The sequence below is a fragment of the Pristiophorus japonicus genome, chromosome 21 (genome assembly GCF_044704955.1).
Source record: "Pristiophorus japonicus isolate sPriJap1 chromosome 21, sPriJap1.hap1, whole genome shotgun sequence".
Classification (NCBI taxonomy): domain Eukaryota; kingdom Metazoa; phylum Chordata; class Chondrichthyes; family Pristiophoridae; genus Pristiophorus; species Pristiophorus japonicus.
In genome coordinates, this window is record NC_091997.1 from 79,160,776 (window position 1) to 79,173,736 (window position 12,961).

A 12,961-nucleotide genomic window follows, 5' to 3' on the forward strand; every position below is an offset into this window, starting at 1 on the left:
ACTCGCCTACTCCTTGCCAAACAATTCCACGAGGGTCTTTGCGTCCGCTAGGGTTGCCAATCCAATTTTTCTGGGGTCTTCAGGGTTTAAAGATTAAGTTGCCGGGAACTGCTGTGAGCAACCTTTTCTGATGATCTGCCTGCGGTGAGAGTATCCGGGAGAAACATCGCTGGGAAAAGACCTGCCAAGGGGAGAACATAAGAACAAAAGAAGTAGGAGCAGGAGTAGGCCATTCGGCCCCTCGAGCCGGCTCCACCATTCAATAAGATCATGGCTGATCATCGACCTCAACTCCACTTTCCTGCCCGATCCCCATATCCCTTGATTCCCTTGCCCAACAACAATCTATAGCATTGTATCCCTGAGAGTGAACACTCACCTTTACAGTAGAAGAACTCGGCATTGAATGATACAACAACAACAACTTGTATTTATATAGCGCCTTTAACATAGTGAAACATCCTAAGGCGTTTCACAGGAGTATTATTCGATAAGAATTTGACACCGAGCCGCATAAGTAGAAATTAGCGCACGTGATCTAAACCTTGGTCAAAGAGGTAGGTTTTAAGGAATGTCTTGAAAGAGGAAAGAGAGGTAGAGAGGCGGAGAGGTTTAGGGAGGGAGTTCCAGAGCTTGGGGCCCAGGCAGCTGAAGGCACGGCCACCGATGGTTGAGCGATTATACTCAGGGATGCTCAAGAGGGGCAGAATTAGAGGAGTGCAGACATCTCGGTGGGGTTTGTGGGGCTGGAGGAGAGTACAGAGATAGGGAGGGACGAGGCCCATGGAGGGATATGAAACCAGAGATGAGAAGTTTGAAATCGAGGCAGCGCAGAAGGATGTCGTTCAGCCCGTCGTTCCTGTGCCGGCTCTTTGCAAGGGCATATTCCGTTTGTTCATGCGTTGGTAAGCTGCAGAGCAAGCAGGCGCCCTGCGGCACTCCCTCACCCACGGAGTTCCCGAGCGCCGAGCACTCACTGGCGCTCTGTCCGCCCACCGCGGCGATCGAGCAAGGTGACTTCTCTGTCCCATGGAGCTGATAACACGCTGCTGCTTGCTGGCCGGCGGGAGCAGCCCCTCATGTCCTCCTGCATGCTGCATGGATGGCCTTTATCACAAGAGGATAAGAATAAAGACGTCTTACTGCAATTATATAGGGCCCTGGTGAGACCGCACCTGGAGTGTTGGGAACAGTTTTGGTCTCCTTACCCCAGGAAGGATATACTTGCCATAGAGGGAGTGCAATGAAGGTTCACCAGACTGATTCCTGGGATGGGGGGGGATTGTCCTATGAGAAGAGATTGAGTAGACTGGGCCTATATTCTCTAGTGTTTAGAAGAATGAGAGGTGATCTCATAGAAACATACAAAATTCTTACAGGGCTTGATAGGGTAGATGCAGGGAGGCTGTTTCTTCTGGCTGAGTAGTCTAGAACCAGGGGTCACACAGTCTCAGAATAAGTGGTCGGCCATTGAAACAAAGAAACATAGAAATTTACAGCGCAGAAGGAGGCCATTTCGGCTCATCGTGTCCGCGCTGGCCGACAAAGAGCCGCACGGCCCTCGGTCAATAGCCCTGAAGGTTGAGGACTGAGATGAGGAGAAATTTCTTCATTCAGAGGGTGGTGAATCTTTGGAATTCTCTACCCCAGAGGGCTGTGGAGGCTCAGTCATTGAGTATATTCAAGACAGAGATCGATAGATTTTTGGATATTAAGGGAATCAAGGGATATGGGAATAGGGCAGGAAAGTGGAGTTGAGGTCGAAGATCAGCCATGATCTTATTGAATGGCGAAGCAGGCTCGAGGGGCCGAATGGCTGACTCCTGCTCCTAATTCTTAATGTTCTCCCCTTGACCCGACGCTTGGTGGGTCTTTTTCCGGCGATGCTTCTGCCAGACTCTCTCACCGCGGGGAAGTCACATGACGCAACATCCCTGAATCCAATCAGAGTTGGCAACACTCCATCTGCCCGCAAACGGGTTGGGGGAGGGGACTATGGTTTCACGTCTCATTGGAAAGACTTATAACAATCCAGCACTGCCTCTGGTCTGCACTAAATTGTTAGCCTAGATGAAGCGCTCAAGTCATGGTTTGAACTTTCTGACTTAGAGTTCTAGCCAAGATGACACACATGAACAGGAGGAGGCCATTCAGTTCCTCGGGGCAACTTCGCCATTCAAACAGTTCAGGGCTGATCTGTACCTCAACTCCATGTTCCTTTGCTCCGTATCCCTTGATATCCTTGCATAACAAAAAAATTGTCTCAATCTTGAAATCTCCAATTGACACACAAAATCCACTGGGGGGGCGAGAGTTCCAGTTTCCTCCTACCCTTTTTGTGAAAAAATGGTTCACGCAATGGAGGAGCCGGAGAGCTCAAAATCCTTTTTAAAAACAACCGTCCATTGGTATTGGTCATATTTTGTTTTAATGTAATGTCAGCCGTGGCTCAGTGGGCAGCACCCTCGCCTCTGAATCAGAAGGTTGTGGGTTCAAGACCCACTCCAGAGACTTGAGCACATAAATCTAGGCTGACACTCCAGTGCAGTACCGATGGAGCGCTGCACTGTTGGAGGTGCTGTCTTTCAGATCAGATGCTAAATCAAGGCCCTGTCTGCTCTCTCAGCTGGATATAAAAGATCCCATGGCACTATTTGGAAGAAAAGCGAGTGAGTTCTCGCTGCCCAATATTTATCCCTTGATCAGCATAAAACAGATCATCTTGTCATTGTCACATTGCTGTTTGTGGGAGCTTGCTGTGCGCAAATTAGCTGCTGCATTTCCTACATTACAACAGTGAATATACTTCAAAAAGTTATTCATTGGCTGTAAAGCGCTTCGGGATATCCTGTGGTTGTGAAAGGCGCTATATAAATGCAAGTCTTTCTTTTAAGTACAGTACTGCATTGGCTGTAAATCACTTTGGGACGTCCAGTGGTCGTGAAGGGCGCTATATAAAGACAAACCTTTGCTTTATTTCCTTTTTATACTCTGTCCCTTTAAGACTGAAGGGACTACAAGTCCCAGATTGCATCACTGAGAAACGGTGAGGAAGTGAAACCCACATTGGAAGAGGCACTGATTCTGTTCGGGGGTTTGTTCAGACTAAAAGTTGCATTGCAAACTCATTTGATGCAACTGCACCGGTCTTTTCTCACGCGTGTGTGCTTTGGTCGGTATCATTGTGGTCTTGTTGCATTCTTTGCGCTGTTTTGCAACAAAGTTGCTCACGTGTCGGACCCGACAGGCATTTCATTGCAAAGGCTGGGAAATTCCCTGGCTAGAAAGGGAGGTCTATATAACTTCATCTTCCAGCAGCCGTGCTTAATCCAACCACTTTTACTTGCTGCACTGTTGTGAAGCAACACTGCATATGTGACAGTGTCACTATCCAGCCTACCCCGAGCGAAGGGTTAGTGTGTGTGTGAGTTAGGTTCCTGTCGCTTTGTTGGACAGCTTATGCACATCGTAATGACCATATTTACTATATACCAGCCTCGATTTAAGGTGACACCTGAGTCAGAAGGTTGTGGGTTCAAGTCTCACTCTAGAGATTTGAGCACAAAAATCTAGGCTGACACTCCCATTGCAGTACTGAGGGAGCGCTGCACTGTCGGAGGTGCTGTCTTTCGGATGAGACGTTAAACCGAGGCTCCGTCTGCTCTTATCAGGTGGACGTAAAAGATCCCATGGCCACTATTTCGAAGAAGAGCAGGGGGAGTTATCCCCGGTGTCCTGGCCAATATTTATCCCTCAACCAACATCGCTAAAACAGATTATCTGGTCATTATCATATTGCTGTTTGTGGGAGCTTGCTGTGCGCATGTTGGCTGCTGTGTTTCCCACATTACAACAGTGACTACACTCCAGAAGTACTTCATTGGCTGTAAAGCACTTTGAGAAGTCCGGTGGTCATGACAGGTGCTATACAAATGCAAGTCTTTTTATTGCAACAGTGGCTACTCTTCAAAAAGTAATTCATTGATTGTAAAGCGCTTTGTGATATCCTGAAGCCGTGAAAGATACTATACAAATGAAAGTCTTTACTGGTGTAGATTTTCAACTTGGGCTTAAAGGTTTAGATGTGGATTAGATGCTAATTATTGAGACCGTCCAGATTTAATTTCCATTGATTTTTCTAGGCATAAATGGAATGAATTGCCAGAGTTCAGGAGCTGAATGAGGCCTGTGGCTACATGTGAAACATTGCTGTATAATCCATACATCTTTTCTTGGTTGTCTTATGAAGAAAGGATGAGCGGGTTGGGCCTATACTCATTGGCGTTTAGAAGAATGAGAGATGATCTTGTTGAAACGTGTAAGATTCTGAGGGGGCTTGACAGGGTAGATGCAGAGAGGATGTTTCCCTCGTGGGGGAATCAAGAATTAGGGGGCATAATCTCAGAATAATGGGTCGCCCATTTAAAATGGAGATGAGGAGGAATTTCTTCTCGCAGAGGGTGGTGAATCTGTGGAATTTTCTGCCCCAGAGAGCTGTGGAGGCTGGGTCATTGAATATATTCAAGGTGGAGATAGACAGATTTTTGAACGATAAGCGAATTAAGGGTTATGGGGAGCGGGTAGGGAAGTGGAGCTGAGGGCAAGATCAGATCAGCCATGATCTTATTGAATGGCGGAGCAGGCTCAAGGGGCCAAATGGCCTACTCCTGATCCTATTTCTTCTGTTCTTATGATGTATAATGATGTATGATGATATATTGAGTAGACTGGGTCTTTACTCGTTGGAGTTCAGAAGGATGAGGGGTGATCTTATAGAAACATTTAAAATAATGAAAGGGATAGACAAGATAGAGGCAGAGAGGTTGTTTCCACTGGTAGGGGAGACTAGAACTAGGGGGCACAGCCTCAAAATACGGGGGAGACAATTTAAAACCAAGTTGAGAAGGAATTTCTTCTCCCAGAGGGTTGTGAATCTGTGGAATTCTCTGCCCAAGGAAACAGTTGAGGCTAGCTCATTGAATGTATTCAAATCACAGATTTTTAACCAATAAGGGAATTAAGGGTTATGGGGAGCGGGCGGGTAAATGGAGCTGAGTCCACGGCCAGATCTGCCATGATCTTGTTGAATGGCGGAGCAGGCTCGAGGGGCTAGATGGCCTACTCCTGTTCCTAATTCTTATGTTCTTATGTTAACAACTACTTGCATTTGTATAGCACCTTTAACGTAGAAAGCGTTGCTTGATCTCCAACTGTTAATGGTATCAGTTGCACAAACTTGCACTATAAGGTAACGATTTGGGGCTCCTGTTACTGTGAAGGGCTGCACTGTATTGATATTTCCGTGTTATATTGTGACATTAGGCAGGCAGTGTTTTTTGGATAGTGTATCATGCATGTTGTATGCAACAAGACTGAGTACTCATAGAGGGACTGTTTACCAAGTATATATATTTTATTCATTCATGGGATGTGCGTGTCGCTGGCAAGGCCAGCATTTATTGCCCATCCCTAATTGCCCTTCAAGAAGGAGGTGATGAGCTGCCGCCTTGAACCGCAGAGGGACAGTTAAGAGTCAGCCACATTGCTTTGGGTCTGGAGTCACACATAGGCCAGACCGGGTAAGGGCGGAAGATTTCCTTCCCTAAATTACATTAGTGAACCAGATGGGTTTTTACGACGATCTAGCTGTTTCATGGTCACCATTACTGATACTAGCTTTGTTAATTCCAGATTTATTTAATTAACTGAATTTAAATTCCCCTCAGCTGCCGTTGTAGGATTTGAACTTGTATCCCTGGATCATTAGTGCAGGTCATAGAATCATAGAAATTTACAGCAGGGAAGGAGAACATTTCGCCCATCGTGTGCGTGCCGGCCGACAAAGAGCTATCCAGCCTAATCCCACTTTCCAGCTCTAGGTCCGTAGCCCTGCAGGTTACGGCACTTCAAGTGCACATCCAAGTACTTTTTAAATGTGGTGAGGGTTTCTGCCTCTACCACCCTTTCAGGCAGTGAGTTCCACACCCCCACCACCCTCTGGGTGAAGTCATTTCCCCTCAAATCCCCTCTAGACCTCCTACCAATTACTTTAAATCTATGCCCCCTGGTTGTTGACCCCTCTGCTAAGTCAAATAGGTCCTTCCTATCCATTCTATCTCGACCTCTCATAATTTTATACACCTCAATGAGGTCTCCTCTCAGCCTCTTCTGTTCCAAAGAAAACAAACCCAACCTATCCAATCTTTCCTCATAGCTAAAATTCTCCAGTCCAGGCAACATCCTGGTAAATCTCCTCTGTACCCTCTCTCGTGCCATCACATCTTTCCTGTAATGTGGTGACCAGAACTGCACACAGTCCTCTAGCTGTGGCCTAACTAGTGTTTTAAGCCTCTGGATTACTAGCCCAGTAACAACCACTATGCTACCGTACCCACTGTGTGACAAATGGGCAGCATTTGAGATATTTAGAGGCTTTTCTGTCCGTGAGTAACCAGGGTAAATTGTGTCAGAGACCAGAGAAGCTGGGATTGTGGTCTTCAGAGCAGAGAAGGTTAAGAGGAGATTTAATCAAGGTGTTCAGTGTTGGAATAGATCAGAAGAAACGGTTTCCACTGCCAGAAGCCTCGGCAACCAGAGGAGGCGGATTTAAAATAATTGGCAAAGGAACCAGGAGGGAAATTAGCTGTGATCTGGAATTCAGTGCCTGAAACATAGAAACATAGAAAATAGGTGCAGGAGCAGGCCATTCAGCCCTTCTAGCCTGCACCGCCATTCAATGAGTTCATGGCTGAACATGAAACTTCAGTACCCCCTTCCTGCTTTCTCGCCATAACCCTTGATCCCCCGAGTAGTAAGGACTTCATCTAACTCCCTTTTGAATATATTTAGTGAATTGGCCTCAACTACTTTCTGTGGTAGAGAATTCCACAGGTTCACCACTCTCTGGGTGAAGAAGTTTCTCCTCATCTCGGAAGGTGTGGTGGGAGCAGATTCAATTGTAACATTCAAAAGGGAGTTGGTTAAATACTTGAAAAGGAGACATTTGCAGGACTATGGGGAATGAGCAAGGGAGAGTGCAACTAATTGGATAGCTCTTTCAAAGAGCTGGCACGGGCACGATGGGCCGAATGGCCTCCTTCTGTGCTGCAAGATTCTGTGATCAGGGAATTACATGCAGGGCAGCACGCCTGGGATTTCCCGGCCAGCCAGTGTGGCTTTTCGCTGGCCGTGTGGCTTTGGAAAATTGGCTCCATTGTTTCAACCGCAGTCCTGCACTGTAAAAATAAAGAAAAACTTGCATTTATATAGCGCCTTTCACAACCACCGGACGTCTCAAAGCACTTTACAAGCAATTTGGAGTGTAGTCACTGTTGTAATGTGGGAAACACGGCAACCAATTTGCGCACAGCAAGCAGCAATGTGATAATGACCAGATAATCTGTTTCTGTTCTGTTGATTGCGGGATAAATATTGGCCCCAGCACACCGGGGATAACTCCCCTGATCTTTTTCAAAATAGTGCCCTGGGATCTTTTACATCCACCTGAGAGAGCAGACGGGGCCTCGGTTTAACATCTCCGAAAGACGGCACCTCCGGCAGTGCGGCGCTCCCTCAGCACTGCACTGAAGTGTCGGCCTAGATTTATGTGCTCAAATCCCTGGAGTGGGACTTGAATCCACAACCTTCTGACCCAGAGGCGAGAGAGTGCTACCCACTGAGCCACAGTTGACACATATAGCTTGTAATCCTCAACCACTCAGCGACACAGCCCACGCCCAAACAAGCTTTGCATGTAACTCGAATGCATCTTGAGAATCAAAAATATGGACCTGCAGTGACTGAAACTAGGTTTAAATATATCTAATGGAAAATTTAATCATCTTTTAAGAAACCTCAGAAGGCTGAGACATCTGGCAAATGTTGCGAATTGAGTGGGGGTTCCAGCAATGAAGGGTCTTGCACCTTTCCTCATGTTCCTATGGCATTCTTTGTAAAATCCAGTTATTAAGTTTGCATTTTGATGCGTTTCAGTTATCTTTGTGCTAATTTTACTGGCAGCTCAGTGACATAGAGCAGTACGTTTCCCACATTACAACAGCGACCACACTCCAAAAGTACTTCATTGGCTGTAAAGCGCTTTGAGACGTCCGGCAGTCGTGATAGGCGCTATACAAATGCAAGTATTTATTTTTTACCTTGCACTTTAAAAAGATATTCTGTGTAGGTATTTGCCCCTGCCTCATCCGTTGAAACCCTCATCCATGCCTCATCTGCTAAATAACAGAGCATCTGGTCATTGTCACATTGCTGTTTGTGGGAGCTTGCTGTGCGCAAATTGACAGCCGCGTTTCCCACATGACAACAGTGACCACACGTCAAAAATTACTCAATTGTCTGCAAAGCGCTTTGCGGCATCCAGTGCTTGTGAAAGGCGCTATATAAATATTTCTTTTTTTATATATGGCCTTCTGTCCTGATCACTGTTTTTTCTTTAAATTATTCATCTAGATTGTCTTCTAAAATGCCTGAAGGACCCGAACTTCACTTGGCAAGCCGGTTTGTTAACCGAGTCTGCAGTGGCGCCGTGTTTTCAGGCAAAGTGGAAAAGTCGGCAGTGAGCAAAAACTGCGAGGTGCCTTTTGAGTGCGACGCTTACGTCATCTCCGCCGCCTCGCGAGGGAAAGAGGTCAAGCTGACTCTCACCCCCATCAAGGAGGAGGACGTCAAGCCACCTGCGCTGGAGCGCACAAAGGGATTGCCCGGTCCCATGGACATCGTCTTCCGCTTCGGGATGTCGGGGTCCTTCAAACTGACGAGCGAGGAAGAGGTCCCCAAACACGCCCATCTCAAGTTCTTCACCAACGGGAGGCCCAGGCAGGTGCTGTGCTTTGTTGATGCGAGGCGGTTCGGGAGCTGGGAGGTCCACGGGACCTGGCAGCTGGACAGAGGGCCTTGTGTGATGTTTGAATATGAAAAGTTCAGGTATGATTGTGTTTCTTTTCTCTCCTAATTTCTGTGAGAGGGGGAGGCTGGCCAAAGGCTGTCCTTGTCCATTTGCCCTATCCTCATCAACGTAGGCAGTCCCTCGAAATCGAGGAAGACTTGCTTCCATTCTAAAAGTGAGTTCTCAGGTGGCTGTACAGTCCAAGACGAGAACCACAGTCCCTGTCACAGGTGGGACAGATAGTTGTTGAAGGAAAGGGTGGGTGGGGAATCTGGTTTGCCGCACGCTCCTTCCGCTGCCTGCGCTTGTTTTCTGCATGCTCTCGGCGACGAGACATAGAAACATAGAAAATAGGTGCAGGAGTAGGCCATTCGGCCCTTCAAGCCTGCCCCACCATTCAACAAGATCATGGCTGATCACCCACCCCAGCACTCCCCCCCCCCCCCCCCCCACCCACAACCCCCCCCCCAATCCCCCCAGCCGCAAGGACCACATCCAACTCCCTCCCGAACACATCCAATGAACTGGCATCAACAACTCTCCGCGGCAGGGAACCCCACGGGCCAACAACTCCCTGAGTGAAAAAGTCTCTCCCCATCCCAGCCCCAAACAGCCCACCCCCCCACCCAACACCGGAAACACCCCCCCCCCGCACCCAACCCGCCCCGTCCCGTCAGAATCCTTCCCAAATGCCGAATACCCCCGGATGTCGAGCCCCCAGCCCCGGCCACCCCGGAGCCACACCCCCGCGACGCCAACCACACCACATCCACCAACCGCCATCTACGCAGTCAACCCGTCCACCCCCACTCCGAATACTCCCCGCACCGAGGCACAGAAACTCGAGGTGTTCAGCGCCCTCCCGGATGCTCTTCCTCCACTGAGGGCGGTCTTTGGCCAGGGACTCCCAGGTGTCGGTGGGGATGTTGCATTCTATCAAGGAGGCTTTGAGGGTGTCCTTGAAACGTTCCCTCTGCCCACCTTCCGAGTTCCGAGTAGAGCGCTTGCTTTGGGAGTCTCATGTCTGGCATGCGGACGATGTGGCCCACCCAGCGGAGCTGGTCGAGTGTGGTCAGTGCTTCGATGCTGGGGATGTTGGCCTGGCCGAGAACGCTAACGTTGGTGCGTCTGTCCTCCCAGGGGACCTATCCTATGGTCCAGCTGAACAGACGTGATTATCTGAGCCGCAACCTTCTCTGACCTAGTTCTGATCCTAGTGCGACAACTTGAGTCTTGCTAGCTTTGAGAGGGAATGCTTCACTCCTGTGCGTTGTATAGCAGCCCTGTCGAGTATTCTGTATTCGACCAAAGGTAAGTGAATTGTCTGATTGCCTTGGATTGGGAGCCTGGTACTCGTATCTAACTTGTGTGGGGCAGTACTTTGAGTTTACAGTGCCCTGCTGAACAGAAACCTAACATCATAAACTGTAATAGGTCCAGTATATCACTGAGCGCATTCCTTCCAATATTAGCATATTGCACTGTCCTCCCACACGCAGGAACTTTGTATTTAAAAGAAAGAAATGACTTGGCACAGAGTGTCAGCCGTGGCTCAGTGGGCAGCACACTCGCCTCTGAGTCAGAAGGTTGTGGGGTCAAGTCCCACTCCAGGGACTTGAGCACATAAATCTAGGCTGACACTCCCAGTGCAGTGCTGAGGGAGTGCTGCGCTGTCGGAGGTGCCGCCTTTTGAATGAGCCATTAAACCGAGGTGGATGTTAAAGAACCCAGGGCACTATTTCAAAGACGAGCAGGGGAGTTCTCCTTGGTGTCCTGGCCTAAAATTCATCCCTCAACCAACATCGCTAATATCAGACTTTCTGGCCGTTTACATTGCTGTGAGTGGGAGCTTGCTGAGAGCAAATTGGCTGTCTCATTTCCTACATTACAACAGTGACCGCACTTTCAAAATGTTCTCAATTGGCTGTAAAGCGTCTTGCGATGTGTTAAGAGTGCTATATAAATGCAAGTCCTTCTTTCGTGGCAATTATTCCCATTTCCCTCCTCTCCTAAAGCATTGACTCTTTGTGGGGCTACAGTTACAGGCAGAGTTTACATGGGTGCTGGCCATTTAGTCAAACGCAAGTCTTGACAGTGACTCCTGCTCCTAATTTTTATGTTCTTATATTCTAATTAGGGGGCACAGGATAAGGGGTGGGCCATTTAAAGCAGAGGTGAGGAGCAATTTCTTCACTCAGAGGGTGGTGAATCTTTGGAATTCTCTGCCCCGGAGGGCTGTGGATGCTGAGTCTCTGAATATATTCAAAGCAGAGATCGATAGATTTTTGAAGGAGTCTCGGGAAATCAAGGGATCTGGAGATAGGGCGGGAAAATGGAGTTGAGGTCGAAGATCAGCCATGATCTTATTCAATGGCGGGGCAGGCTCAAGGGGCCGTAGGACCTACTCCTGCTTCTGTTTCTTGTGTTCTGAAGAATGTTGGCAGACTGTTACCACACACGTGTGCCATTCCACCAGGAGTTGCTGGATAATGATCAAGAATAGGGATCCCAGCCCATTGTCTCCTCATTAGGGCGAGGGTGCTGAGGCTAATTGTGCAACTGTCCAGACTGAGATCAACCAACTCGGCACAATCCAGAGATTGAAGCTGGGGTCATCAGGGCCAAATGGCGCAGCTACTGGCTGGCTAGGCCTAGGGATGGGGATGGGATGGGGACGAGGTCAAAGGAGAGCTCTGTGCACAGCTTTATTTTTGAACTCGAGAGGAGCATCAACCCTGAGCATGGACCAATTGGGCCGAATGGCCGGTTCCTGTGTATTATGTACAATATTGGCGGACGAGCCCCTTTCTTGCAGGAACTAGGCTGAGCGTTTGGTCTTTGGCCAATATTTATCCCTCAATCACCATAACACAAAACAGATTATCTGGTGATTCTCACATTGCTGTTTGTGGGAGCTTGCTGTGCGTAAATTGGCTGCCGCGTTTCCCACATTACAACAGTGACTACACTTCAAAAGTACCTCGTTGGCTGTAAAGCGCTTTGAGACGTCCGATGGTTGTGAAAGGCGATATATAAATCCAAGTCTTTTTAATCTAGCCTTCAACTCGAGATCTCTACACTTTGAGGCTCTTTTCTTTGTCTATCCATTAATCCACCCTGTGCCAAGGAGGATTGAAAGCTGCACAGGCCCGAAAGAGATCCCACCAATCTTGTCTGTTGTGGGCTCCAAGTCTACTGATTCAGATCTGTTTTTTCTCAAGAGCAATGTCTGATGTTGTCAAACCAAAATTTCCGTGGACATCCCATTCTGGAATTGACCGTCCACAATAGTCCATGTGAGCTCTCCATCACTGGCATAAACTGCATAGCCAAACAACATTTGTTGGAAGGCCAATGGTATCTTGGCCTTTATTGCAAAGGGGATAGAGTATAAAAGCAGAGAAGTCTAGCTACAGTTATACAAGGTATTGGTGAGGCCACACCTGGAATACTGCGTGCAGTTTTGGTTTCCATATTTACGAAAGGATATACTTGCTTTGGAGGCAGTTCAGAGAAGGTTCACTCGGTTGATTCCGGTGATGAGGGGGTTGACTTATGAGGAAAGGTTGAGTAGTGGGGCTTCTACTCATTGGAATTCAGAAGAATGAGAGATGATCTTATCGAAACTTATAAGATAATGAGGGGGCTTGACAAGGTGGATGCAGAGAGGATGTTTCCACTGATGGGGGGAGACTAGAACTAGAGGGCATGATCTTAGAATAAGGGGCCGTCCATTTAAAACAGAGATGAGGAGAAATTTCTTCTATCGGAGGGTTATAAATCTGTAGAATTCGCTGCCTCAGAGAGCTGTGGAAACTGGGACATTGAATACATTTAAGACAGAAATAGACAGTTTCTTAACCGATAAGGGACTAAGCGGTTATGGGGAGCAGGCAGGGAAGTGGATCTGAGTCCATGATCATATTAAATGGCGGAGCAGGCTCGAGGGGCAGTATGGCCTACTCCTGCTCCTATTTCTTATGTTCTTATATTCCTTTTTTAAAGCAGTTATTTTTCCCTTCTCAACAATGGATAGAAATAAATGGTGATCCTTGT

General features: G+C 47.8%; 1 protein-coding gene across 6 annotated transcripts in view; it reads left to right on the top strand.

Annotated features, from left to right (window-relative positions):
• Positions 1-3,039: 3,039 nt before the first annotated feature.
• Positions 3,040-12,961, top strand: part of neil1 (nei-like DNA glycosylase 1) — a 53,358-nt gene continuing 43,436 nt past the window's right edge. For 4 of the 6 annotated variants that reach the window (XM_070864191.1, XM_070864188.1, XM_070864194.1 and 1 more), the window contains exons 1-2: positions 3,051-3,172; positions 8,470-8,943. In XM_070864191.1, coding sequence (XP_070720292.1) covers positions 8,483-8,943 — 461 coding nt within the window. In that variant the 5' untranslated portion in view covers positions 3,051-3,172; positions 8,470-8,482. The other 2 variants (XM_070864190.1, XM_070864189.1) reach the window with 2 other exon arrangements.